Source organism: Ptychodera flava, chromosome 22, assembly GCF_041260155.1.
Source record: "Ptychodera flava strain L36383 chromosome 22, AS_Pfla_20210202, whole genome shotgun sequence".
NCBI classification, from domain to species: domain Eukaryota; kingdom Metazoa; phylum Hemichordata; class Enteropneusta; family Ptychoderidae; genus Ptychodera; species Ptychodera flava.
In genome coordinates this window covers 1,790,137-1,817,835 of record NC_091949.1, presented here as the reverse complement: position 1 = coordinate 1,817,835, position 27,699 = coordinate 1,790,137, and the positions used below count along the sequence as shown (strand labels likewise).

At 37.4% G+C, this 27,699-nt stretch overlaps 1 protein-coding gene across 5 annotated transcripts in view; it reads right to left on the bottom strand.

The window, feature by feature from the left end:
* Positions 1-27,699, bottom strand: part of LOC139122446 (heparan-alpha-glucosaminide N-acetyltransferase-like) — a 381,449-nt gene that overhangs the window by 97,964 nt on the left and 255,786 nt on the right. For 4 of the 5 annotated variants that reach the window (XR_011549472.1, XM_070687822.1, XM_070687823.1 and 1 more), the window contains 2 exons: positions 17,262-17,332; positions 326-438 (listed from right to left, as the gene is read on the bottom strand). Coding sequence is in view for 4 of the 5 variants with exons in the window: in XM_070687822.1 (XP_070543923.1) it covers positions 326-438; positions 17,262-17,332 (184 nt within the window). In the remaining variant the exon portion in view is untranslated. Of the gene's footprint in view, positions 1-325; positions 439-13,949; positions 14,236-17,261; positions 17,333-27,699 lie in introns of those variants that run through there. The other variant, XM_070687820.1, reaches the window with a different exon arrangement.

The window sequence follows — 27,699 nt, the reverse complement described above, 5'->3', positions numbered from 1 at the left end:
AAACACCTTTGAAAAATATTTCATATTTTCAAGATCTTTATAATATTTAATTTCAAACCAATTCAGATTTTACCACACTGGCTTTGAATGATTAATTTTAAACAACCATAAATGTGCAATCTTGTTACTTTCAGTATGTAAATATTCTACTAGTTCATTTATTCTCACTTCCATCCCCAGAGACCAGGTAATGATCGTTCAAAATTGTTTATTTAGTTTACAGGTGCGATGGTACATGTTCCTCTGTAAGTATTCATGTTATTCTGCTAGTGGTATAGTTAATTTCAGATTGAATTCAACAATTTTAAAATAAATAGTCACTCACCGGCATGATAAAAAGGTCCCCCTGACCACCATTTCTGCACGTCCACTATGTAGTAACAAAACGTTAATAGTACAAACGATGTTGATGCCATTAAGAAGATGTATGATATTGACCTGTGGATTAGGATAAAACAGATTATTACACCTCACGTATTATTCAGGTACTGTGATTGGCTGAGCCTCACTCACGTGATATAGAACAAAAAGTGATAGAACATGGCATAGGTGATATAGCCCTGTCGCCTGCGCTGATAGCCCTGTCGCGTGCAGTGATATAGCCCGCTACCACGTTCTGGAATACTGCCCGTCCTTTCTGCGCATACCACATCATCGCGTACATTTGCTTGGTATTTTCTGTGAAGCAATGGCTTTTGTAAAGGTACAAGAAATTAGCTCGACCTGAAGTACACGAAGACGTTTAGTACATTAAACAAGAAAAGCTTGAACAACACTGTCTTCTTTTTTAGACGTTAATTCAACCTCGTGCAGCATTGCGATCGAGCAACAAATAGAACATTTCACTGTGGCGAGTCTCGATCGACACTTGACTACATTCTGAGGAAAGTTTCAAAAACAAAGTGTTTGTTCGGTGTAATAAAATTAATAACACACGCTAGCACGGGCAAGATCACGATTTGTTGCCTGCCCAAGGGCTGGTGCTCATGACGGTAATATTGATGATGCCCTTGCCTTCCGCTCGGTCATCATCAATATTACCGTCATGAGCACCAGCCCTTAGGCAGGCAACAAATCGTGATCTTGCCCTTGCTGGCGTGTGTTATTATTTAAATATATATTTTGACCTTTACATACTTAAGATTTTCTTGACTTTCTTACAAAACTGTACATGTGATCATTTAAACAATAGTTGTTTATCAGTGAAATACTAGTAAGTATAACCCTCGTTTTACATCACTTTAGAATAATGTAGGCAAAGAAAGTTTGTATTTCACATGCTCACAAGTATTTTTCACCAGTAATTGTAATTGTACAGATGGTAGATATCAAACATTCAATTGGATAGTAATATTTAGAGGTTATTACCCAATATTGCCTGTTCCTATGGTATATCAACATGGGTGTCATGTGTGCTGCATCAGACAATCAACTTCATCTCATGTCTGACGCAGAAGAAATGACACAAATGCCCAAGGAACTGGCAATATTGGGTAAAAATAGTCCCAACGTGGTAAATGAATTTGGAAACCATTGATCAGTGTTCGCGGTAACTTTTTTCTCCTCACGTATGGCATACGCATTAGTCTGCTAAAATTGCGTAATGGCTGTATTTGAATGCGTAATTTCACTTCTGCACTCTGTTGATGAAAAAACTGACTGCAAAATACAGTGTGCCGTTCAATAAACCTACACTACATATTCGGATTGTACGATCTAAGATTATTTTAATGAAAATAGTTTAAAGAACAACTTGAACAACTGGGCTGTGTGTTTCAAACATGCTGAAACGTAACAAGGAAGGGTATACATGCGACCGTCAAAGCACATCGGGCAACGCAAAAGAGTTATGGCAGTTTATCCAGGCGTGTCTGGCCATGTTCAAAATTTATCAGGATTTCGACGAGCTCTAGCAATGAAAATCTCCCTGGCATGGTCAAATCGGAATTCACCTGTTGGCGGGCCTTCCATACTCAGTAACATCAAATTCTGTGTGGTCATGAACACTGAGTTGGCATTTAATTTGTTGCAACATTTCTGTCAGTCACTCACAAATAAGTTTAGGAAACTATCCCTCACCTGAAAATTAGCAACATGTGTCATAGGCACAGCTGACATGACACTGCCCACAGGGCCGCATAAGTGCTTATTTAAGTCAATATTACAGCGTTTTTCTTTCTTTTTCAATGTTACAAATAATCCAACTGAAAAGCACAACACTTCTGTAGCTGTCTTTTGTGTAGCGTGTATTGGCATGTATAGTTAGTCCTCGTAAATGTGACCTTTAGTTCCGTGACCTCTAGGCCCGGCTCTAGCCATGCCTACTTCCTGCCCTGCCCTCACTATGCTTACTGTAAACACGGCGACGTCTGTACACGTGTCCAGAAGGCATGGCCAGAGGAATTGGCTAGAGGTCACGGAACTAAAGGTCGTATTTACATATGTCACATTCCCCATTGAGGGCGCACTATACATGCCAATACAAGCTACACAAAAGACAGCTACACAAATGTTGTGCTCTTCAGCTTTATTTGTAACATTGAAAAAGAAAGAAAAACGCTGTAATATTGACTTAAATAGCCACTTGTGAGCCCCTGTGCACTGCCTTTGAACTACGATGCCGATTTTTCAGACCACGCCCAGAGAATCCAAAACTTTCCACACAAAATGAGTGATTGACAGAAATGTTGCAACAAATTTAATGTCAAGCGGCACTCATCTTGTCTGGTTGTCGCCTAAGCTCAGTCGCGGGGAGTGCTTTTGAAAATATTTTACTGTTATCCTTTGCGCATAGAAAACGCTTAACAATGAAAAAAATGCGTAGACAGTCAATTTCAATGCGTAAATACGCACGTTTTTTGCGTAACGCGAACTCTGATTGATGGATGATGGTGAAGTGGTATTGGTCAATGGATATCCAGAAAATAGTGGACTTAATGTTGTTTTGATGTGCATGTGAAGTTAATGTCTGATGTATAAATGGAATTACTTTGCTAAATTTGAAAAATAGTTGGCTATGTGATCAATGGTTGCAATATGGTTACTAAGTCTGAGTGTTGGTTTATGATAAAGATGGGTATACAGGTGGACAGATGAAGTCCCTCACATGGAATATGTCTGTCAAAGTTGCTATTGTCTTAGGTTTGCACAGGCCATGGTACAGTGAGGGAGAAGATGATCCTACTTGAATTTATAAATCACAAATGTCCCATAGACCTAGTAATGTATTACCTTGAATGGAATGATTATTGGACCAGTTTAATGTTGAAGGTAGGGTTCATGTCATACAAACAATGATCCAGCTCAGAGAAAAGTACATAAACCTGGCCCTGTTTAAATTCCTGTTTGAAGTGTATACAATGGAAACCACCTATTTTAAGTCTGTACTGTTGCAAAGAGATGGCCATAATTCTTAATGTATTTAATTTGAATCACAAAACATGATATCTCTTCAAGTTTGGTGCTGAAAGTATCGCACAAAAAACATTTCAGCATTATATAACTGTGTCATCATTAGGGACTTGTATAAAAAGTTTTTAAAGAAGTCTGATAAGTAATTTTCTATATTTCAGATTTTTTGACCAAAATTAGCAAAAATATTCTTAAAATCAAAACTTTTAGATTTCATTACAACATCGGAAGTCTGAGTTATCCAAAGAGACTTAGATGCAAAATTTCAATGTTGTCAGACGAGTTGTTTGAAGAATATGCCTTTTTATTATTATTATCATTATTATTAATGTTTATTTCAGATATAATTATCCTTATAGAGAAAACAGATAAATAAAAAATACCGTCAAGGACAGTGTGCTCACATTCAGTTTGAATTGGTCCATTCAAGAAATATTTAATCCAGAAAAACAAGAATGACAAAAGCAAATAAGGTCTGCAACTTAGGTACTGGAGGTCATCTTTAGGAACATGCATATCAACTTCTATAGCAATAGGACAAGCAGATCCTACATACATAAGCAAATGTCAACAAAACAATTAGCCAGAGAAGGCTTGACAAAAAGAAAAGGTTGGAAGAGTGGGAAAAAATGTACAAGGGATCTGGTAAAAAGTAATGCTACCTCATCAATCTTCTAGACCCTACCCCCTCCTGAATATCAAATGTTCCATCCCTTTGTTGATCATGTTTACATAAGGCCAGATGGCAGGGAATATATTTACAATCTTGGGGATTTTTTAATTAATGCTATGAGTGCTATAATTTGATGTAAACAGCACTCAAATTAGTTACAGATAGTGAAATGCCTTCCACTGTGGGGGGGGGGGGGGGTGATTTAGACATCTGGAATTATCCTGGATCAAAATTTCTCATCAGTTCTTGCGTGTCTTACATGGAAATGTTGCAAAAATTGATCCGCAATGAAAAAAATTACCTCAGCTTTGTTTTCTGGATCAAATTTTATTACAAATAGATACCAAATATGACAAAATTATGTTCACAGCCTTCGAAACTGTCTCACAACATATCCTGGGTTGGTGTAGGTCATTTAAGGTCACAAACTGAGAAAATTACCTAAAATATACAAATTTGGGGGGCTTCCCAACACTTTGAGCAGAAAATTTATCTAATAACATACCCTCAGGAATTTTGTACCAAACTACACAGCTATCAGACAATTAATTTTGAGAACAAGTTTTCTTGACCAAAAATGACAAAATTGTCTTAAAAATACAAATTTGTCTATTTCAGGACAACTTTCACATATCTAACTATTGTCATCCCTGGACATCTGTACACCAAATATAAAAGCTGTCTGTCCAGGGGCTTTAAAATGAAAATATTTTTTACGATTTTTTGACCAAAAATGACAAAAATTGCCCCAAAACAGTAATTTTTTCCAATTCTGTCATAATTTCAACATATTAGAAGGGTAACACCCTTGCAAACATCTAACCCAAATTTGAGAGCGATTGGGCTCGCGGTTTCAGAGAAGAAGAATTTTTACTGAAATTGAGAAAAATCACAAAAAAATTCAGCAAAAATGCAAAATTCAAGATATCTTCATGATATACATAAAACTGTATAAGGTCTACCTAAGGTACTTGTATACTAATTTTCAAAGCAATCAAACCAGCGGTTCTTGAGTTATTGATTTTTGACCATTTTCACATTTTTTAAGCTCATTTGCATAATTTTGGCAACGCAAACTTCATTTGAAGAAAATCCCATCTGCAGCCCAGGATGCATCAACAGACCAAATACTGCACTAAAAAGAGCAGCGGTTCGTGAGTTTTTGAAGTTGACGGACATACTGTACGTACATACATACATACACACATACATACAGACGCCACCGACTTCAGCTTATATGATAATCTCACATTGGTATAACCAAATGTGAGCTAAAAATAACTTAACAATAGAGCTGTGGTTAAAAAATCCAGTTACACCAGTTTTTCCATAATTTACTGCATGTGAAAATCAAAACAATTCAGAACTGCTGAAATGAGGGGTTATCAGAGATATGCAGTTTACTGAGAAAACCCACTGCTTTTTTTCTGAACAGTTCTTCTAATGTTAAAAGTAATAAGTTAACAAACAAAAGGCTGTTACTTTGCACAAAAGTGTATGTAAAACCTGTCAATTTACTATAATCCTGAAGATATGCTTTTCTCATTTCTTAAAAACATTCACAGAGAAATTAGACCAAAGATACATACAAGTCATCGTTGATGACACAGTCCCCACTTGTTAATGGGTACTTTTATTACAAGTCCTTAGTAGAGTCCTGTTCATTAATTGGGTGTAAGATTAAGAATGAGTTCAATGGTGGTGAAAACGTAAAACCAATGTGAGCTGCCACACTAATTACAAAAGGTCATAAAATAAGTCAATTAGTAATTAATCGACAGGATGTTGCAAAACATTTTAGCATTCTATTATAACACAGACTGATAATCACGTGTACCACATTTCATAAACGATACCGCTAAGTATCAATGAATTGTATCTGTACAAAGTTTCATGTAATTGGATGAAGTGTTTCTGGACATATCACTCTAATTAGGAAAGTTCATTACATATGTAAATTAAATATTGATTAACATGATACTGCCTTGTGGCTTTCATCAATGCTAAAGCAATGTGAGCTCAACATCTGTACCAAGTTTCATGAAATTTGATGAACTATTTCTTGCCATTATCAGCTTAATTATGAAAATTCATTAAATGTGCAAATCAGCAGTAATTGACATGATACTTCTATATATCTTTGCATGCCATAACACTACTGGAAGATCAACATCTGTACCATGTTTTTTATCAAATTTGATACAGCATTTCTGGTCATATCATGATAATTATGAAAGTTCATAAAATATGCAAATTAGCAATCATTTGACATGATACTACTTTATGTCTTTGCACAGTATCAAAGTACTGAAAGATAAACATCTGTACCAAGTTTCATCAAATTCATATAGTATTTCAAATTTCTTACAGTATTTAAAGCAATGTGAGCTCAACATCTGTACCCAGTTTCATGAAATTTGATGAGCAATTTCTTAAAATACCAGTCTAATGACGAATATCTATCAAATATGGAAATCAGCGGTTAATTGACATGATACTACTACATAACAATGCATGCCATTACATCACCAAAAGATCAAAATCTGTGCCACGTTTCACGAAACTTGATGCAGCATTTCTAGATATATCACACTAATTACAAAAATAGCGTCAATGATGACACCGTTGCTCCTCAGTGCATTTAGTGGTAGGGATGCAAGGAGAGAGGCTTTGGGAATGATGCTGAGAAAGCTGCCAAGAAAGGGTTGAAATGTGAAACTGTAATATAACCTATTTTTTTTTTAGCAGTGAGTGTCTAAGATTGGTAAACGTACCATCTCGTACACAAAGCCAAAAACATAATTTTCACATGTCCACCAAACTTGGAATTTGTCTAGCTTAAAGGCCAGGGCCGGGTATAAATAGCTAGCTGCCCCCGTTGGAGTTAGTTCATGTAAAGCGTGGCTTGGATGGCGTCATGCTCAATCGCTCCGTAAAAAACATGCCAAAATGGTCACGGGCGAAGAAATTTAGGCGTCCATGCACCTATACCTAACTACGAATATCTAGTAATTGAATGTAACTATAAAATTTTATGATTTGAGCATACATATCTTGATCGATGAAGGTATTTCTCTTTGTCTTCAACTAGCGTGGCAAGCGGCCGTAACAAAGGTCTGCAAGCTGTCACTCAAAAAAGGACGCGATACAGGTGTGAAGCGGTAAACGTTTGCGATGTCAACATGTTAGATATGCCACATTATTGTAATTAGATGCAGCGACCGCAGTGCAGACCCGCAAGCACAGGCGCTATGTAGCTTGGGAGTCTGCTAATAGATCGATTTTCGGCTCAATCTATTGATCCCGTAGTCGATATGCCCACAACTGCAATCTAAACACTCATTTAGGTTGCAGTGCAGGCATGTCGACTACGGGATTGATAGACCGACCCGAAAAGCGATCTATTAAGCAGACTACCCAGCTCGAGCGCCTGTGCCCGCTAGTATGTCACTCAAGCCATAGCGCGTTCTTGCGTAGACGCCGTACCACGACACGCCGCTATTTCCAATCGTTTCTTCCACAGAACTGTCATGTAAAGTTCAGATTCAAGTTCTTTTAGATTTTGCTGTCGTACGGTGAAAAGTATTATTATTATCGTCTTGCCGTATTAAAAGATTTTTGAGGACCTAAACGACATCGTGTGTTGCTCCATTGCCATGGAATCCGATGTCAAGGAAAAGCGGTGACTTTTTTCAAGTTGAATATAATTTCCTTTCTGTTTGCATTAGTCAATTCATCGAAATACTTTTGTTTACAATTGAGTAAACTATAGACAGTGGACTGTCTCGATTCTCCCGTCTATGATTTGATATTCACTGACTCAATCTTTCTCTTCTTTGTCGATCGATGAAAGTAATTTCATCTTCAATACTCTGTCCTAATATGACGGATGTAATATCCAAACCTATATTGTCATTTATTTTTGACCAACGTACAAAACTTGGTCCGTTCGCCAAAGCACATATCTGACGAGATGTTTTGCGAAACAGTGAAAAATATATTGGATGAACAGCCGTACTCTATTATTAGGGGATATTCATGTTGCAGTCTCTCCGGAAAAAACCCGGGGATGTTTAGGCGATAACAAAGGCGATGACTCAATATATAGTTGAATAAAAAAATTTTCGGACATCATATTTTTATCTGTTAAAAGCGTACACTTGTCGGTTTGATGTGCGACAGTACGCAGATCGCCCATATTCTCCTAAAACTAGTCAAAACAATTCTGCGACAATGATGGTGTCTCTTCGTGAACGTCTTTGAACCCTTACCCGCGACCATTGTTTTTTTATGTGTTCCGTGGTTGATGATTGGTAGAATTCATGTATCAAAATTTGAAGACACACGTGATTGAATCCTGTGAATGTTAGGCAACTGATGGTGTGTAGGGACGGCAACAGTTCACAGACCATGTTATCAGCAGTACGCAGTACATTGCATGCTATCTAAGAATGAACAGCGTGTTTCTGTAGCTACCATGCGAAATCAGGCTTTGACCAATGTTCCTGTCCTGTCGTAGGATAACTTTCGAGCTGCGTAGTTACTGTTGAGGTTCAGATATCCGAATCTTTCGTGTTCGAAAGGCTTATCGATTTACAGAAAATGCTCAACTTTTGTTATTAGTTTACATGTACATAACCCAGCACACGGGGCAAAGCCAAATATTTACCAGGTCGGAAAATTTCTGCGAGTCGCTCTCACCAGCGGTTGCGAGGAAAAAATACTTCGATATCATTGATCCGCCATGTTTATTGTTGTTTGTACGTCTAGTTTGAAAGTCATAGACCTTCTCAACTGTGAAATTCATATTGCAATTCAATATTTTATGCACGATTAGTCACCTGTGCATTTAATATGTGCATTTAAATACGTCCATTCGGGAGCAGAAACGTTTACAGACTTTCGATGGTGATAACTAGCTCCATGTCGTGACATATTTCCAGTTACGAAGTTATCCGGTAAACTTCGTAAATCGAAATTGACATTAACATTGAGTGGTGATCGTGAAGCGTTAAATAAATGTTGGCAAAATAAAACATCAAATGGCTAGACGAGAGAGAGAGAGAGAGAGAGAGAGAGAGAGAGAGAGAGAGAGAGAGGAGAGAGAGAGAGGTAGAGGTGGTTTATGCACTCGCAAACTGATCATGGTCTATAGGATGGATGGATGCTGTGTCGGTTTACACATTTGCGCTGCACAGATATCGAAAATGTACAGATACTTTCCCGAAATTTGACTTATTTTATAACAAGAGTAGAACAAAACCAAAAGTGTTGAAGATACTCTTCAGATGCTTGATTCGCAAGTTTGCTAAAGTTATATTATACTTACAGAAAAAAGTCGCTACAGTCTTCTCTTCAAAGAAATATGTTCTTCAACATCACGTTTCTTATGATAGGTGATGTTACATTTTATTATTTCTGTTAATAATCTTTTATAGATTAATGCACCACGGTGTTAATTTCAGATTAATTCAACGATTTCAAACCGTAATTATTTTTTTAGTGAGAGGGCTTTTAGTAGTTCTGTAGACGAAACGATCGGTAATAGCAGAGTATCTTGGCAATGGCACGACGTCTACGCTATTGTTTAGCTGCAGCGATTGTACAGTTGCAGTCTGCGTCCGGGCCCCGGGTAGGCCTAATTTGGAACGTAATAAAGCCGTCAGTTGCAGCGGCGTCGTGCTGTACCTTTGTCATTACTGTTGAAGTACCCCTGTTATTGCTACAAGCATTGTGGGCCGCTTCATGAAATGTTTCTCAGTCTGCTCAGTGTACTGGTCTCGCCGTTATATTCAGTTACGTATAATCTGTTGTTTGCATGTCAACACATTGGCCTGTTCACAACCTCCTGTGCACACTAATGGTGACCGTAATTTACAAAGACATAAACATTCCATCCTGCCCGTGAATGTCAAAGGTGAACGGGATTAACTTGATCCCGGGTATCAAGTCCCTGGCCTTTAACAATATCACCAAAATTGACTGATCTGCAATATTTTGTATGTTCCTTGCTACCAAATTCTGACCCGATTAAATTATAACAGGAAAACATGCACTTAAGACTGGGCAGTGTGGACTGTGTATTGCATGCACTACATCTGCTGTGATGACGGATTGAGTTCATTGCCAGACGACCGCACTGCATCAAAGAACTGTAGTTTACAAAGAAAAATATAATTCAAAACAAACTTTCTTTGTATCACTGATAGCCTTGATTTTCTTTGGATATTGAATGGACATATTTATGAAAGACATCACTTTAGCTTGTCCATGACAGTAAATTTATTTTTTTGCGGAAACTCGATCGGCCCAGCCAAGTACACATGCTTACTCATAACAGCTGGACTGCGATGATCACAATATTGTTTTGTGATAGCCTGATACAAAATTAAAATATTGTGATTAATATGTCGTATTGACTATTAATTGCAAATGTTTCCTTGGGTGTTGAAACATCAAACAGCAATGTTCATGTAAGAACAACCTGCTTGATTTCCATGGACTTTCTGGTCGCCCATCGCACTGGTATGGCATAATGCCCATTTCCCCTGGCTTCTGGAAATTCTTAGTAAATTTACAAATTCAGTCTCAAAGGTTTTAGTAAATTTCAAAATTTGTTAGTAAACTGGGAATTTGCAAAGAGCGACATTGTACAAGCAAAAAGCAACATCTATTTTGTATGGACTACACTGAATGATGGTACAAACAAACTAATACTTCCGTTAATAACATCTTTATTGTCATCCTTTGATCAAATCTCGGGTTCAAACAGAGCTTTCACAAGTTTCAGACAAATCTAGAAATGTGCACTGTCTCTAGCTGAAGCAAGACAGCAGTTGCCATAACTTCTCCCCTTTTGCACCATTCATACATCATGACATGTCGTTCTCTGTCATGCTAATGCCACATAAGAGTTATCTGAAAGAGAGATGAAATCTGATTTTAGCAAACAATATTACATGAAAAGTAGACATGACATGACATGTCAAAATAAACTTTATCAATTCAAGTCAACAGTCTTGAAAATATGAGACATAGAAATACAAATGCAAAGCTGGTACAGATGAATTAGCAAACTCATTAAAAGTATCAGTTGGAGAAAGTGCCAGTCTTGTCCCACACTCTCACGAACATTCAGAAGTAATAAGTGAACATTTACAGTAGTCATAACCAGTGATAAGTAATTATAGGCCAAGCCAAAAAATACTGTATTTACTATTAATAAATATGGATGACTGCAGAATTGTTATGTAAATTCACTGACATTGCCAAATTATGGTACAAATTATAGATAAAATTTTGATTGACTTTGCCAGAAATGACTTCATGTCCCCTACACGCTCATATTTTGATTTACAATGTACTTTCTATAGTGAATCACATGAAATACCTCTTGGTAGTTGTGTTAGTTCAAACATGGTGTTCATGTTACACAGTCTCATTACACAGCTCACTAAATGTCCCAGATGCCTTTGATGAGTGACATATTTGAGCCGCTTGATTTTCAAAGTCATCTCGCTGCTGACATGTACAATATGCATACAGGTACTACTATGTGTACTGACCTTCAATCAATGTTCAGTTCAAACACTTTGTCCATCCTTTCCGTTTCTGTATTCTCTCAGGGCTTCTTTGTGTCTGTTATCTTGTTTTCAAAGCTATCTGCTTTCTTTCCACTCTTGTCTTACTTACTATACACAGTTATAGTCTATCTACGTTTGGAAAATTGGAACAGAAAATGGCCAGGCACTAGTATACTTGACCGCCATGACAAATAAAACTTACAGAAGTATCGCAGTTTTGTTTGGGCATTTTCTATTGGCCAAAACAGTTCCAGAAATGCACTCCTGAACAATCAAATTTGATGTTACGATGTAACCTTTATATTAGACATATCAAGGGCAGAGACAATCTAATCTCTTGTGTTTAGAGTTTGTTGTTCATACTTTTAATAACATTTGTAAAAGTGAGATTTTTCTTTTGAAAATTTTTTTTCTAAAGAAGGGGTGTGTTATGTAGATCATTTTTTCCCCACACTCATGACTTGAGTTTAATTAATTAAACTAGAACATTCTTAGGGTCACTGTCTTTCATGACCTGGAAATTCAAATTAGTCACAGGTGGAGATGTTTTAGAGCAGTGATATATCAATAGCAGTTCTGGATTGTTCTTTGTTTTCTTATATTATACCACTCCAGGTCATGTGACCTATTGTTCTTGCCATCCATTTATCCCTGAAAACACGACTGACACATATTGTTCTTATGCAAATTAGTAATCAGTCATACTTTTATTATATGTAAATAAGTAATCACCACACGTTAATGAAAGAAAATCATTATCATATCAATAAAAGTGCAGTGATTACTCATTTAAATATGAAAACAAGTCATCGTTGATGACACAGTCCCCACTTGTTAATGGGTACTTTAATTACAAGTCCTCAGAGAGGATAGAGTCCTCTTCATTAATTAGGTCTGTGATTAATAATACTGCGATACAGATGGGGCTTAATGGCCAAAACTGAGTCCTATCGTGGTGAAAACATAAAACCAATGTAAGCCACCATACTAATTACAAAAGGTCATTAAAATGAATCAATTAGTAGATAATCCACAGGATGCTGCCAAACATTTTTGCATCCTATCCTTACACTGACAGATTATCACCAGTACCATATTTCATAAAGTTTGATACAGCACTTAGGACATTCACCATAAAAACAAAAATTCATTATTTAAATGCAAACTAGCAATTAATTAAAATGATACCACTAAGTGTCATTGAATTGTATTGGCAACACTATGAGATCAAAATCTGTACCAATGTATCATCAAATTTTTATAACGCAGTATTTGTGGATATATCACTCTAATTAGGAAAGTTCATTACATATGCAATTACAAATTAATTCACATAACACTGATAAATGTCTTTTTCACTGTTAAAGCAGTGTGAGCTCAACATCTGTACCAAGTTTCATGAAATTTGATGCAGTATTTCTTGACATATCAGACTAATTATGAAAATTCAATAATTCATATGATGCTGCTACATGCCGTGAAACAAATTGATGTGCATATATATACACGTATGACATAGGTCAATGTCCTTGTGCCAACTTTGAATGATACTGGTGATAATATGTCTGTGTTATAGCTCAAAATGGCCGCCATGCGGACATACAGGATCATATCGTGAAACAAATTGACGTGCATATGTCTGACATAGGTCAATGTCCTTGTACCAATTTTGAATAAAATCAGTTGAGATGTGCCTGAGTTATGGCTCCGTACATGAAAAAATAGTAACAAAATGGCCACACGGCGGCTATATTGGATCGTATCACAAAACTAATCAATGTGGATATGTATGATATAGGTCAATGTCCTTATACCAACTTTGAATAAAATCAGTTGAGATGTGCCTGAGTTATGGCTTCGTACATGAAAAAATCGTAACAAAATGGCCGAACGGCGACCATATTGGATCTTATCACAAAACAAATCAATGTGCATATGTATGGCATATGAAGTAATCCTTGTACTAAGTTTGAATGAAATCACTCCAGGCATCTCTGAGATATCTGTGTGAACGGACGGATGGACAGACGCAAGCACGGACGGACGGACGCACGGACATGACCAAACCTATGAGTCCCCCCGTACAGTGTCCGTAGGGGACTAAAAAGTATGAACGATTGCTAATTTGCATGAGAACAATAGGTCCAGTCGAGATACCTTAAGCATTCACACACATTCAATAACACAATAAAGACAATTTTTCAACTGATATGTTATAACATCACATTTTCAATTTCAATTCAATTTTAACTTTCTTTGAACCATGCTCAATATAAGCAACACGATTTGTTGATGAAGGTCTGTCTATTTTAAGATTGACTTCTTGGGTTGGACCAATCCTGTCTGTTTTGTTATGTTGTTTTGTAGCAACTTAAGAAACTGGTTTACATACAGCTTCCTCTGATTTAACCCCAGATGAAAGTGGTAGTAATGTATTCGACACATGCTTTTGTAGTGCGGTAGACAAACATTTGAGGCGAGTAAACCGTCATCTGATCTGTGACCTGTTTGTTCTTTGATAAGCTGCTCATCGAATCCCTGATGGTACAAAAATGTTGCCGCATTCACCTGAAATTATCAAACACAAAACATGTGACAAATAGCATGAAAATAAGTACAGCCTTTTTATTACGTCTGTGGAATAGTGGAAAGAAATTCTGTGATATTGCTTCACACACAACAAAATATTTTGATCAATGAATTTAATTTTATCACTTTACAGAATTTGTTTTATGATTGTATAAATATCTTAGTAAAAGAATAAATTACCTTTCCGGAATGTCAAGTGTGATGGCCTTCTATCCAAGCCATCGAGCACATTTGCTTCACGTAAAGACGTCTACTTTCTAGGAGGAGAACTTGATTACCCCTTGGCAAGGGTCATCGATAGTACGGTCCTGTTGGCGGTATCATCGCCAAGTACTTTTTATAAGTTGAACTACACATCGTGGATTTCATGCACTCCGTAGTAGCGGCTGCTCTTATAGGGCAGTTTGCCCGTGTAAAATCCACTTTGGTTGTTTTTACATGGCTGTCCATGGACCTCTAAGAAGTCTCTGGGGTCATCAGATCAGACAAGTTAACAAGATCCATCTTGACCATCCAAAACATGAAAACAGCATTGAAAGCCTGATGCATCCATGAGGCAATCACATGCATCTACAGATTGAATTTCTTCTTGCTATCCAATAGCCAATGCGACAGAGTAAGGCAAGCCATTTTATTTAACCAATCAGACTAAAACAGTTTCCTTCTACACAGGTGCATAATTCCACTCTGTAGCCCTTATTCAAAAGCAGATTTGCAGTTAACCAGAGCCCTTGTCCTACTTGTCTAGGAAAGGTCATTCTCCCGAACTTGCATGTCAGGCGCATAATCACCTCTGTGAACCTTTCGACGTACAATGGGCCACCCCATTCCATTGTGGGTGTTCAAATCAAGAGTTGATGATTTATTGACAGTAATTTTCAAATTTTAGAGAAGATTGGCCTGTTTTTCGTGGTATAAGTCGTTAATCACACCTTGTAGGTGAGCTGTAACAGCACACCTACTCGTGCGATTAACTATACTAACTATTTGTATAAATACTGGGGCAGCGTGGTTTAGTCAGGCAATATTTGGGATCCTGTCACAGACGTGTTATCTCAGGACTTTGGAAACTCCAGCAGTATAGTTTTCCAAACTTTATCTCACTGCCACGCTGGATTTATACTGTTGGACTTTGCACTGCGGTGGACTTTGCTCTCAAGTCTTCAAGCAAGCAAAAGGACTGTTCACCTTGTCTAACTGCCATGCTGGACGTAGACTTTGCACTACCGTGGACTTTGCATTCAAGTCTTCAAGCAAGTCAAAGGACAGTACACTTTGTCTCACTGTATGACTCGATTCTGGAGTGTTGTCGACCCAGCTGAGATAAGTATGCCATACATTCTGGCAGTAACCGGATTGTTCACACCATACATGCTTTTAATTCACAACACAAAACATAGTATCATAGTGGCAGGATGAGTCCACTTTCAAACCATCACTGTTATCAGTGAAGTGAATTATATTTGCAGAAAATTCTATTTCCATGCCCAACATTCCACCATCTAACAACATTATACCTTGTTACACCAAATATTGAATTGAATTGTTTAAATATAAATCAATGCGTAGGTAAACAGGTCCAGTACCTAGTCATGTGACTAAGTCATGTGACAAATGCCTAGGGGCATCTCAAGTGTGAGAATGTAAATTATGAAATGATTTTTATCGCTTTTGTTGCCAAAAAGAGCAGATTTCACCACAATTTACACAGATCTCAACTCCATCCCCAGGAGCAGTACGCCAATATTCAAATGTGTCAAATCAACAGTTTTGAAATACATGATTTTTTGACCAAAATTCAAAAAATTGCCTGGAAAAAATTACACAGCAGTTCTTTCACTACAATTTGCACATCTCATCTAGGAACCATCCCTAGGAAAAAGTATACCAATATTCAATTTTTCTACCAAAAAACAAAACATTAGCCCTAATAATACTGCACTGCAGATTCATTACAATTGGTAAACATCTCCACTAGTATAAGAACTAGTTTACCAAATTTCAAAGCTGTCGGATGAGTAGTTTATAATGTGATTTTTTTGACCAAAACCAATAAAATTGTCTAAAAATACAATACTGCAGATTTCACCATGATTTGCTCAAATCTGAACCAGCTAGGAACCTGTGTGCCAAATTTTAAAGCTGTCAGATGAGTAGTTTTGAAAAAATTGACGTTTTGGGAAAATGACAAAGTAAACATACATCCCCCCATACATACATACATACCGACGCCACCAACTGACTAAAAAGCTCTTTTTGGTATTTATACACATTCCAAATATGGGCTAAAAATAGAAAATGGTACACATCTTCATAAAATGATTAAATTTGCATTATGTGTGTACAAGGAACCTATGAACACAATATTAACGAAATTTGACCAGCATGCAATTCCCGAGTTTCAGCATTTTGACTGACTTTGCCTTTTTATTACATAATTTGCATATTTTCAGCATGAACATGTTCACTAAACAAATTCATATCTCCACTCCTGATGCACCTGTAAACGAAATACTAACGAAATACTAAGACAGTGGTTCTCAAGTTGTTGATGTGGACAAGTATGCATGCATGAGTTCATACGTATGTACAAACATATATATTACATACACACATAAAGACAACAGACATTTTTTCTAGCCTAAATCTTCTATATTGCCATATGGCATATAGGAGCTAAAAATACACATTTGTAATTGTTTTATATTATTTGCAAATAGGAAACTTCTCAGTCTTGTCCACTAATACAAGCCCTTCGGTTAACTTTAGAATTTCTTGAATTGTTTGGCAAATCAGCTGTATATACCAGTGCATATAACATGTACACAATTTTCTTATTTCAGAGGGAACTTTAGTCAGCAGTGTACCAAGTGGTGGAGATTGTGTCATTGATGATGAATATATTGTTCTTTGGTATCTAAAGGAAGTTGAGGAGATGAACAACAAAAGATACTCAGGCAGTCAAAACACTCCCATGTCTTCAACTGATTCACATTCTTACTTACCATAGGTTCTTGTTGATTGGCACAGTTCCTTCATTCTGACTAAAATCACACAAGATTGCAGCTATACTCCCCTGTATGAAAAACAATAGTGACAAATAGTGTTGGCTATAATATTGTTCATTTCATTCACAGACCTATTTCCACAATGACATTGGAAGCTATTGTTAAGGTTGCATTGCACTAATCCCTCATGCTACATGTTTTAAACACAAAAAAGTTTAAAAAGTTTTTGTAAATAACAAAATAAACTTTGAAGTGCAAGGGAAGCACTTCCATTTCTTGCCAATATGTACATGTACGATCAAATACCCGGTAGGGTGGGTTTTTCTGCGACTGTCTAAAATTGGGCATTAATTCTACTGCAAACAAGGGTCTAAAATGAGTAAAAGTTTTAAGTGTTGATTCGTGAAATACCAGAACAAATTTCAACCGTCCATTCTCATCTCAATAGCACAATAACGGGCTCTGAGTTGTTCTAAACAAGCATCAATATATTTTTCTGTTGTAGGTGCACCATGAAAGAGACCTAAGATAGCTTTAGCGAAAGTAAATAGCAATGAGACTTTGAAGCACCATCACTGATAAGTCACAACTCTATATTAGGAAGATTTTTGGCTAATAGAATAAACCCAAACAAAGTGGCTCTACTACTCCAAGTATTTATCATGGCAGCTTGGCCATGGCCACATGGGCTAGTACTTTACAGGCACACGACTGGGCTTCTTGTGGTTCAGAATTTGATTAACACCAGTCAGTCTGTAACTGGTGATAACTGATAATTTTCAGAAGTTGGATGTAACACACCCAAATTTAGTTGGAGTGAAAGATATGTTCTTTTACCCAAAGTTTTAGTATGTCAATCCATAAATGCTTTTCGCAATCATGGCTTTGCCAGCAACAACTTAAATTAAAGCTGCAAACAGGTTCATGGGAGCCCAAGCACTCGCATACATTGTCGAAAGGCACCAGCATTACATTTCTAATCCCAGGCCCTGTAGAGCCTGATTGCATAATTATTTCTCACTCTACACCAAAAATAAGACCTTTAACTCTGTAAGTTAACACAGACTGTGATATGCTCACAATTAATGAGGTACAGGGTGTGGTGCTATAAGGTGCTTCATCCCACCAAATATGAAATATGTAGCACTTTTGGTTACTTATTGGCATATTTGTGAAATCGAGATCAAAGGTCATCCTGGTGACAAGACTTTTTGTCAAATCAGTGAAAATACTTTGCTCCACCTGTGTACCAAAAATCAGATCTCTAACTCTGTATAAATATGAAAAGTAACAAGTCATCGTTGATGACACAGTCCCCACTTGTTAATTGGTAATCTAATAACAGGTCCTCGGAGAGTGAGGATAGAGTCCTGTTCATTAACTGGGTCTGTGATTAAAAATACTGCAATACAGATGAGGCTTAATGGCCGAGAATGAGCTCCACGGTGGTGAAAACATAAAACCAATCAGGGCTACCACCCTAAATACAAAATTGACTCAAGTTGTAATTAATCGACAGGATGTTGCAAATCATTTTTCATTCAATAATAGCACTGACAGATTATCACCTGTATCACATTTCATGCAATTTGATGCAGTGCTTCTGGGCATTCTCCTTAAAAACAAAAGTTCATTATGTATGCAAATTGGCAATTAATTGAAATGACACTGCTGGGTGTCACTGAATTGTATTACAGCACTGTGAGATCAACATCTATACCATGTTTCATCAAATTTGATGTAGTATTTCTGGACATATGACTCAAATTAGGAAAGTTCATTAATTAAGCATAATGAAATTTATCAACATGGCACTGATGCATGTCATTATTCACTGTTAAAGCAATGAGGGCACAACATCTGTACCAAGTTACATGAAATTTGATGAAACATTTCTCGGTATACCAGCCTTAATTACAAAAATTAATAATATATGCAAATCGGCAGTTAACTGATATGATACTACTACATATCTTTACAGGCCACTATACTTCTGGAGGATAAACATCTGTGCCACGTTTCATCGTATTTGATTCAGCACTTCTGGACATATTACACTAATTATGAAAGTTCATCTATTTGCAAATTAGCATATAATTGACATGATGCTTCTTAATGTCTTCACACAGTATTACAGTACTGTGAGATTAACATCTGTACCATGATACTGTTACATAACATTGCATGTCATTACACTACTGGAAGATTTACATCTGTATCACATGGTATCAAATTTGATGCAACATTTCTAGACATATCATACAAATTATGAAAGTTCATCAAATATGCAAATTAGCAATTAATTGACAAGATACTTCTTCATGTCTTCACACAGTATTACAGTACTCAGAGATCAACATCTGCATCATGTTTCATCAAATTTAATGCAGCATATGGATATATGACTCTAATCAAGAAAGTTCATTTCATCACTTCTTGGTCTTTTGGCCAGAGGCCCATATATCTTTCTTTCATGAATTTGACTTTGTTTGTGTACCGTCTATTTACTGTCTGTTCTGTGCTGTTTTGTGTCTATGTTTACAACTATTGTCTTACAAATTCTGACCTAGTGTTATTGGATTATGGATTGGTATGATTGCGATTATTTTTCATATGCAAATTAAAAAGTTTATTAAAATGACACAGATAAATGTCTTTATTCACTGTTAAAGCAATGTGAGCTAAACATCTGTACCAAGTGTCATGAAATTTGGGCATATCAGCCTAATTTCGAAAATTCATTAAATATGCAAATAAGCAATTAATTGAAAAGAAACTGCTACATATCTTTGCACACCATTAGACTACAGGAAGAACTAGGAAGAACAAGATCTGTACCATGTTTCATTAAATTTGGTGCAGCATTACTAGGAATATCATAATAATTATGAAATTTCATTAAATATGCAGATTAGCAATTAATTGACATGATATTCCTTAATGTGTAAACATTGTATTACAATACTGACAGATCAACATCTGCACCACGTTTCATAAAATTTAAAGCAGTATTTCTGGAGATAGCCAACTAATTAGGAAAAGTAACGAATTATGCAAATTAAACATAATACTGCTAAGAGTCTTTGTACACTATTGTAGGACTGTGTGCTGAAGATTTGTACCGTTTGTTTCACCCTTTTTCTGCCAAGTCCATATTTCACCACAAGATGGTTAAAATTAATGAAACACAACATATTCCATATGGTGTATTTTAACATAATACTGTACATTTGAAAGCTGTCGAAAACATAAATACTGTAAACTCGATTTTTTTTGGACTAAAGATGCTGTAATAGACCAAGCCAAGTGGGTGGTGAAAATACGTCATGTTTTTGCTTAATATCGCTTTTTACTGAATTGGCTGATGGGACAGTGATACTGTCTGGCAGGAAAGGGGTTAAATCTGTTGCAGTATTTCTAGACATCACCCTAATTACAAAAAATCATCAAATAGGCAAATTAGCAATTAATTGATGGAATACTGACACATATCATTGTGTGATACTAAAACTCTGTGTGAAAAACATCTGCACAAGTTTTCATCAAATTTGGCACAGTCATACCAGAAACAGCGCTCTAATCCCAAATTATGCAAATTATAACTAATTATGCATGCCACACCAATATAAATGGACCTGCATATGTATGCCATAGTGAAGTATCCTTGTACTAAGTTTAAAAAGAATTGGCACAGGCATATCTCAGATATCTGCATTCATGAGCCCCTATGCATGGACATAGCATTATTCTTTATTATCTCTTAATTGGCCATCCTTGAGCCCCTGTGGATGAATCCTGGAGACCCTGTGGACGCACAGTCGTCAAATATAGGAAACAAAATGACCGCCAGGCAGCCATTTTAGACTGGATTTAAACAAAATTCAATGTGCATATGTGTAACATATGGAGTAATTTATGTACCAAGTTTGAATGGAATCGCTCCCAGCATCACTGAGAAATTTGTGTGAACATAAGCATCAACATCAAATACACGAAACAAAATGGCCGTCAGGCAGCCATATTTTATCAGATCATGAACATTTGAATCATTTCAAAAATTTTAAATGAGGGATTCCTTTAGGACGTGTATTAAATATAGCTTTCTGACGAGCGCTTTTGAAGATGATTAAAGCTTTCTTGATAGACTTTGTTCAAGTCTGTGATTTGTGAATGTTTGAGTGGAGTGAACGCGATGATTTGTATTCTGTTTTCATTTGAAACGCATGAGTAGAGTGGACGTGATGAGTGGGGTGAACGCTGTACAAGGGAGTTTCACCTGGAATCACAGACTTGGCTTTCTTGCATGATCTGGGTTGCTTAAAATTATTCATGAGATGACGCTTTTATTTACTCATATATTATTCATAAGATGACATCACTGTATTTTACATATCTGGAGGAGTAACCTCTTGATCGAAGCGAGACGTGCATAAAACTCACATGGCATTGTTGACAAAATGTCGAGTTTGGTCACTCCCTCAAAAGTCAGCATGACCTCTGTTGTATCACGGAAAACGCCTCAAATTACCAGTGTTGATGTGGGGCCTTTGTTGCAAAATGCAATACTCATTGCCGGTTATTCAAGGATGAAAAAAGACACTGTCCTGTGAAGAAATAGAGTTTGCCGTTGGTGCAATTCTTGCCCCTTTCTGCACACTCATGTGAGTCGCAGATCATGCAGCAATTGGTCGATTGGTGCACAGACGAACACATCTTTTCCCTCAATGTAACTCTCAACAACCTTTCATTGGTAATCTCATATGATTAGTGACGGTTGTAAAAGGCAGTCGATGTACGAACTTTATGCCATTATTCTCCCAGCGCTCAATGTACATGATGTCTAAGTGGCTTTGCACAACATGCATGGAGATCAAAACACAGTTTTTAATATATGCAGAGGTTTATTAGCATGTGTTTTTCTTATTGGCCAGAGGTTTATTAATGGTGGGAGATGTCAATCATTCTGCATTTGCTTGACGTCACTGTGTACATAGTCTATCTCGCCGCTGGCACTTTGCAAGAAGTCCAAGTAGTTGAATCTGGCAGAAACTAACTCACTACTGTGCAGACTCAAAGGTAATGCATTCAATTCGCTGGGAAAACTTGGCCTGGGCTGCCAAGTTCCGCATAGGTTGGTACAAAATAGGAGAGACATGAGAGAAGTAATTATAAATGATTTTAATTTTTAAAAATTCACCAACTTGAACTAAGTCTACTTTTTTGATCAAAAATGACAAAAATTGCCTAAAAAAATACAAACTTGCATATTTTAATCAGAGTTTGAAGAAACCTGAGTCAGGTCATTCCTGGGGACCTGTATACCAAATATTAAGTTGGACCAGTCGTTATGGAGAAACAGATTTTTTACCCAAAATGGTTTTTTTTTATCTAATTTGCATATTTTTGACCTTATTATTAAAATTAAAAAAAGTTGTCCCAAATCCCCCCATACACCTTCACACTAAATATTGAAGAAACAAGTGCAGTGCTTTTCAAGTTATCGCAGTGGACGGACAGACAGGGAGATATACAGATAGACAGAGTAAGTGAGCAAATACCTATATATACTGATATATATATATATATATATATATATATATATATATATATATATATATATATATATATATATATTTCAGGTTCGACATCAAAAATTCAATTTCGTGTGCAATAATACTTGTTTTATAGTAGTTTTAATGGGGCGGTTTCGAGGCTGTGTGTGGGATTATCACGGAATGAGGCTACCCTGGATATACCATTGTTAGCTTTGACCCTTGAGCGTTCGCAAATACATTTTATTTTGTCCGCAAAACTATTGTTTCTGCCAACCAACCATTTACAATTTACAACAATGGGAGACAATGAAACAAAGTTTCCAAGCGTGGTGCGAGAAAGCAGGCCTCACATAAGACACAATCAAGGTGCTAAATACACAGGCCATCCTATCAACAGACGTAATCAAATGCCTCAGCGATGAAGACATCGTTGCACTTCAATCGCCTTTCAGCCAACGCAGACTGCTTCGCCAAGCACGAACCAACTTAGGTGCAAATCCAGCTACTTCGACGCCAAGGAACAGGCAATTCTTGACCGACCTGCAGGCACAGCAGTGGCAGTCCCTAGCCAAAAATACAGAACTGAATGCCCTCCTTAAAGAGTTAGGTGACAACGTGCTAAATGAAATCGTATAGGATCAGCACATCAAGCGTTCCACTGACCAGAGTCCTGCGAAAGGTAAGTATAAACTGTTACTCATTCCCACAAGACTGAAGTCCACCAAAAACAGTTTGCTGGACTCGACTGATGAGGCTGAATTCACGGCCGATGGGGATATTAAACTAATCATGCGAACAACCAAGCAGAGACCAAAGCCGGGCCAAGTTTCCCTCCCTCAGTGGATATCGGCAAACACCCGCATTTAACCCTTTCACCACCATGGTTTGGCCCAAACCCATTGTTATCAATAGTGAGTGTGGACCTGTTGACAGGGACTTTGGGGTGAACAGGTTAAAAACACTAATTAACTGTGGCCTGTCTACCAAGGACACATTAGATTACGTGGATCACACAATTAACAGTGAAGATTACGCGCAATCCTTGACAGCCGCATCAGTCCTAAGATATGACCACGACTATCGCAAAAAGCAAGAGGAGGACTCAATCGCATGGGGCTCAGTAGATCTGAATCTCTCATTGTATCATCTCGATAAATGGGACACTATTCAGCCGGCAACATGAAATGCTGCTAGAAAACCACAAAAGGCCGACACTATGCCCCAAATGGCAAGGAGGACTGTTTTGACTACCAAAATCAAACAGGCTGCCAACAGTTTTCCTGTCGCTTCGCACACGTGTGCATTGAGGAGGGCTGTCACTCAGACCACCCACAATATCGCCACAAAGCATTCCAGATCAACAGCTCGAACAGCCAGCATGGCATAAAGTAGCTAGCCCTCTGATTGACTGCCTGACAAAATGGGAAAACAAACTGCAGAACAATATTGATTGGACTTCCTTCTAAACAGCATTACCTATGGCTTCGACATCATCAACCCTAGCACCCCTACACAAAGTCGAACAATTGAACTATGCTTCCTGCACCACTCCGGCTTATCGTGACGCGGTCAAGCAACAGATTGGGGAAACAACGTGGTCTGTCAAAAGGGGTGCCTCTATGAGTAAGGCGGTTCACTTTATTTCCCAGAGTCACCAAAGAGGGCAGTATTACAGAATTAGTAATGTACTCAGTAATATCTTAGTAATATCACAGTAACGTCATTACACGCCCCATTTTTGGCAAGTGGTTGACTGATACGATGTGATAAACCGTAAGTGGATAGTTTTTTATACCGATAAAACTGAAAAATGAACAATAGCAGGCAAGAAACAAAGAAACAGAAGAAAACTGGCATGGCAAATAAACTGGGTACTACATGAATGCTTTGTTAGAGGGAAAACTATAAATTTAACTCAACTTTTCCCTTTGATACTCTGCTAGTACAGGTTGTGATATCTGGTCAGATTTTCACTTGATCATGTTTTACATGGGAACTACTTTTGACTGGTGTACTAGTAGTATGTGACTTTCTGATAATGTAGATCCATGAGACGTTAGAAACTGGAACAATTTCAGAGTACGATTTATGCAGATATCAACGGATGGATCTGATGGAGGTGGATTTTTTCAAATGTTGCATACATATGTCTGCAATTTCTTTTGTATACTTTTTTTCAAGACTGATTTTCAATGAATACAGATCTAGGCTGTGGAAGTGAATCCCTTACTATTCCATATCCCCATTTATCATGTGGGTTATGAAATCTCACTGGTTGACCTGGCTTAGACTGTGCAATTACACAGTGCTGTGCGGTCATAGTAGTATTTCTGTTTCAGCTGTCTAGCTTTCAAGTTATTTGTCATGGGGGGAACAATGCGAGGTTTAGTCAAGTTTTCGGGAGTAAGAAGTTTGGATTTTAAAATTCTGCTCTTTAACAATTGACTAGGAGAAAATTCATTTGTTCCATCCTAAAAGTGAAATATAAGATCTTGACCACTTTTATATGCTTTTTCATCAGACGTTTGACTTTTGGACGCATACTTGGGGAATTGTGATTTGGTTATTGCGAAACAATAATCTGTGAGCATATGTTATTTCATGTCGATATGGGTGATAAGGTTTGGCTTCATCAGGATTTGCATTTGTTATCTGGCCATCCTGATAAGGTTGATGACTTTCAGTAGCGTTGGATCACACGCAGTACCATCTTGTAATTTCTCTAACTTTTGGTCTGAGATGGGCATTTAGTTGATGATAGTTAAAACTTCGCGATCATCAGACTGTGGTGGAGTATCAGCGAGTGGGGCCCGACTAAGTGCATCCGGTATAGGCATATCCATGCCCAGTTTGTGAACAACTTCTAGATCATATCTGAGAAGATTCATGCGCATGCGTTACTGTAAAGGTGGACTGAGTTATGCAGTGGTTTCCGAAAAATACCAACTAATGGTTTGTGATCTGTTTCTACTGTTGTTTTGTCTCCAAATATGTAGTCATGGAAACGATTGCATGCAAAGAGAATTGCATTCATCTCTTTCTCGATTGTGGCGTAATTAACTTCTGTGTCATTGAGTCTGTGTGACACATAAGCAACAGGGTGAGAATCTTGGCATATCAATGCTCCAAAACCTTTGCTACTAGCATCGGAAGAAATGGTGACCGGCTATTTAGCATCGTAGAATTTCAGGACGGGTGTGTTTGTTGCTACTTCAATCAATTTATTGAAAGCAGCGTCATGTCTGTCTTCTCAGTTCCATTCTACATCTTGAGCAAGAAGCTAACATAATAGTGCTGTAAGGGTTGAAAGATTTGGTACAAACTTTGTTAAAAACACCATGCCGAGAAATGTCTGAAGCTAAGATTTATTTTGCTGTGGAGACATCTGTGAGGGCTCTGGTTCTGTCTGGACTTGGTTTCAGTCCATCACTTGTCAGTAAGTGACATGAAAATTCAACCTCGTGAACACCTATTTCGCATTTGTTACCATTCAGCTTTAATCCAGACTCACATACTTTGTTTGAAATTGACTGAGATATTTCTCATACTGGTCGTCACAAGTGGCTTGTAGGCAGTAACATATCTTCAACAATTACTTCAAGAGCTTCTAAATTATCAAATTCATCAATCATGGCTCTTTGCCAAATTTCGCTTGTGGAGCTTTTTACCAAAGGACATTCTTTTAAATAAATGTATCTACCCCAAGGGGTGTTGAATGTACTGGTAGTTAGCTCGGCACTCAGTTTGAGTTGCCAATAACCTGACATTGCATCGAATTTAGAAAATACTTTTGCGTCTGGCATTCGCGTCACAACATCTTCTAATGTGGCATTTGGGAAGTGCTCGCAACAGATAGCTTGATTTAATTCTTGCAGATCTAGGCACATGCAAACTTGGCCATTCTTTTTGATGACCACTGTAATTTGACTAACCCATTCTGTCGGCTCCGTGACAGGTTCAATTACACCAAGTCAAACCAATCCAGTTACGCTTTGACTTTGTCTTGTTGTTTATGAGGGATTTGTTGTGGTGATAACTGGACTGGGGGAACCGCTGGGTCAATTTGTATGTCATATTCACAGTTATTCAAACAACCAAGGTCGTCAAATAAATCGCTATTTTGGTCAAGTACTTCTTGAGCTCGTTTAGTACATTTGGGGTTTGATTTGTCTGCACCATTTGATGAGAACACATGGTTTCTTTCAACACTATCAGATGCACAACCAGGCTGAATAACATTGCTGTTGCCATGCTGGTCAGGATCAGAGGGTTGTACACTAAACACCCTTTGCAAAAATTTTAACTTTTCACATGAATCTCTTCCCAGAATAGGTATAGCATTACTTTTCACAACCTGATATGTGATAGAAACAGGCTTACTCTGTACAATTTAGCCATTTTTACCTCTGATCTGTTCACTTTCAGTGGTAACTCAATTTGGCCAACGGGCTTAATCAAGTGATTGCTGTACGACTTTAAAGTGATTTTAGAACGCTGTAGTTTGACATGTTTTGGTACAATGACATTGAATATAGACATTGGAATAATATCAACTTATGAACCACTATCTAATTTGAAAGATACATTAGTGTCTCCAATGCGACAACTTTGAGACCAGTCTTTTGGTTTGTGAACAGTTGCAGTTTCAAGAGTTCTAACATTTAAATTGTCTGCCATGGAGAATGTTTCCCAACTACATCGAAACGCTTTCCAGTTCTGTGTGACATTACCATCTAAACCTAGATGTGCTGGAGGTTTCAGCTGGATGTTGGATTGAGCCATTTTCCTCAACTCCTGACACGGGACACAACATGGTCTGTCCAAAAGGGATGCCTCTATGACTAAGGCAGCTCACTTTATTAAGAGTCAACGTAGTACGT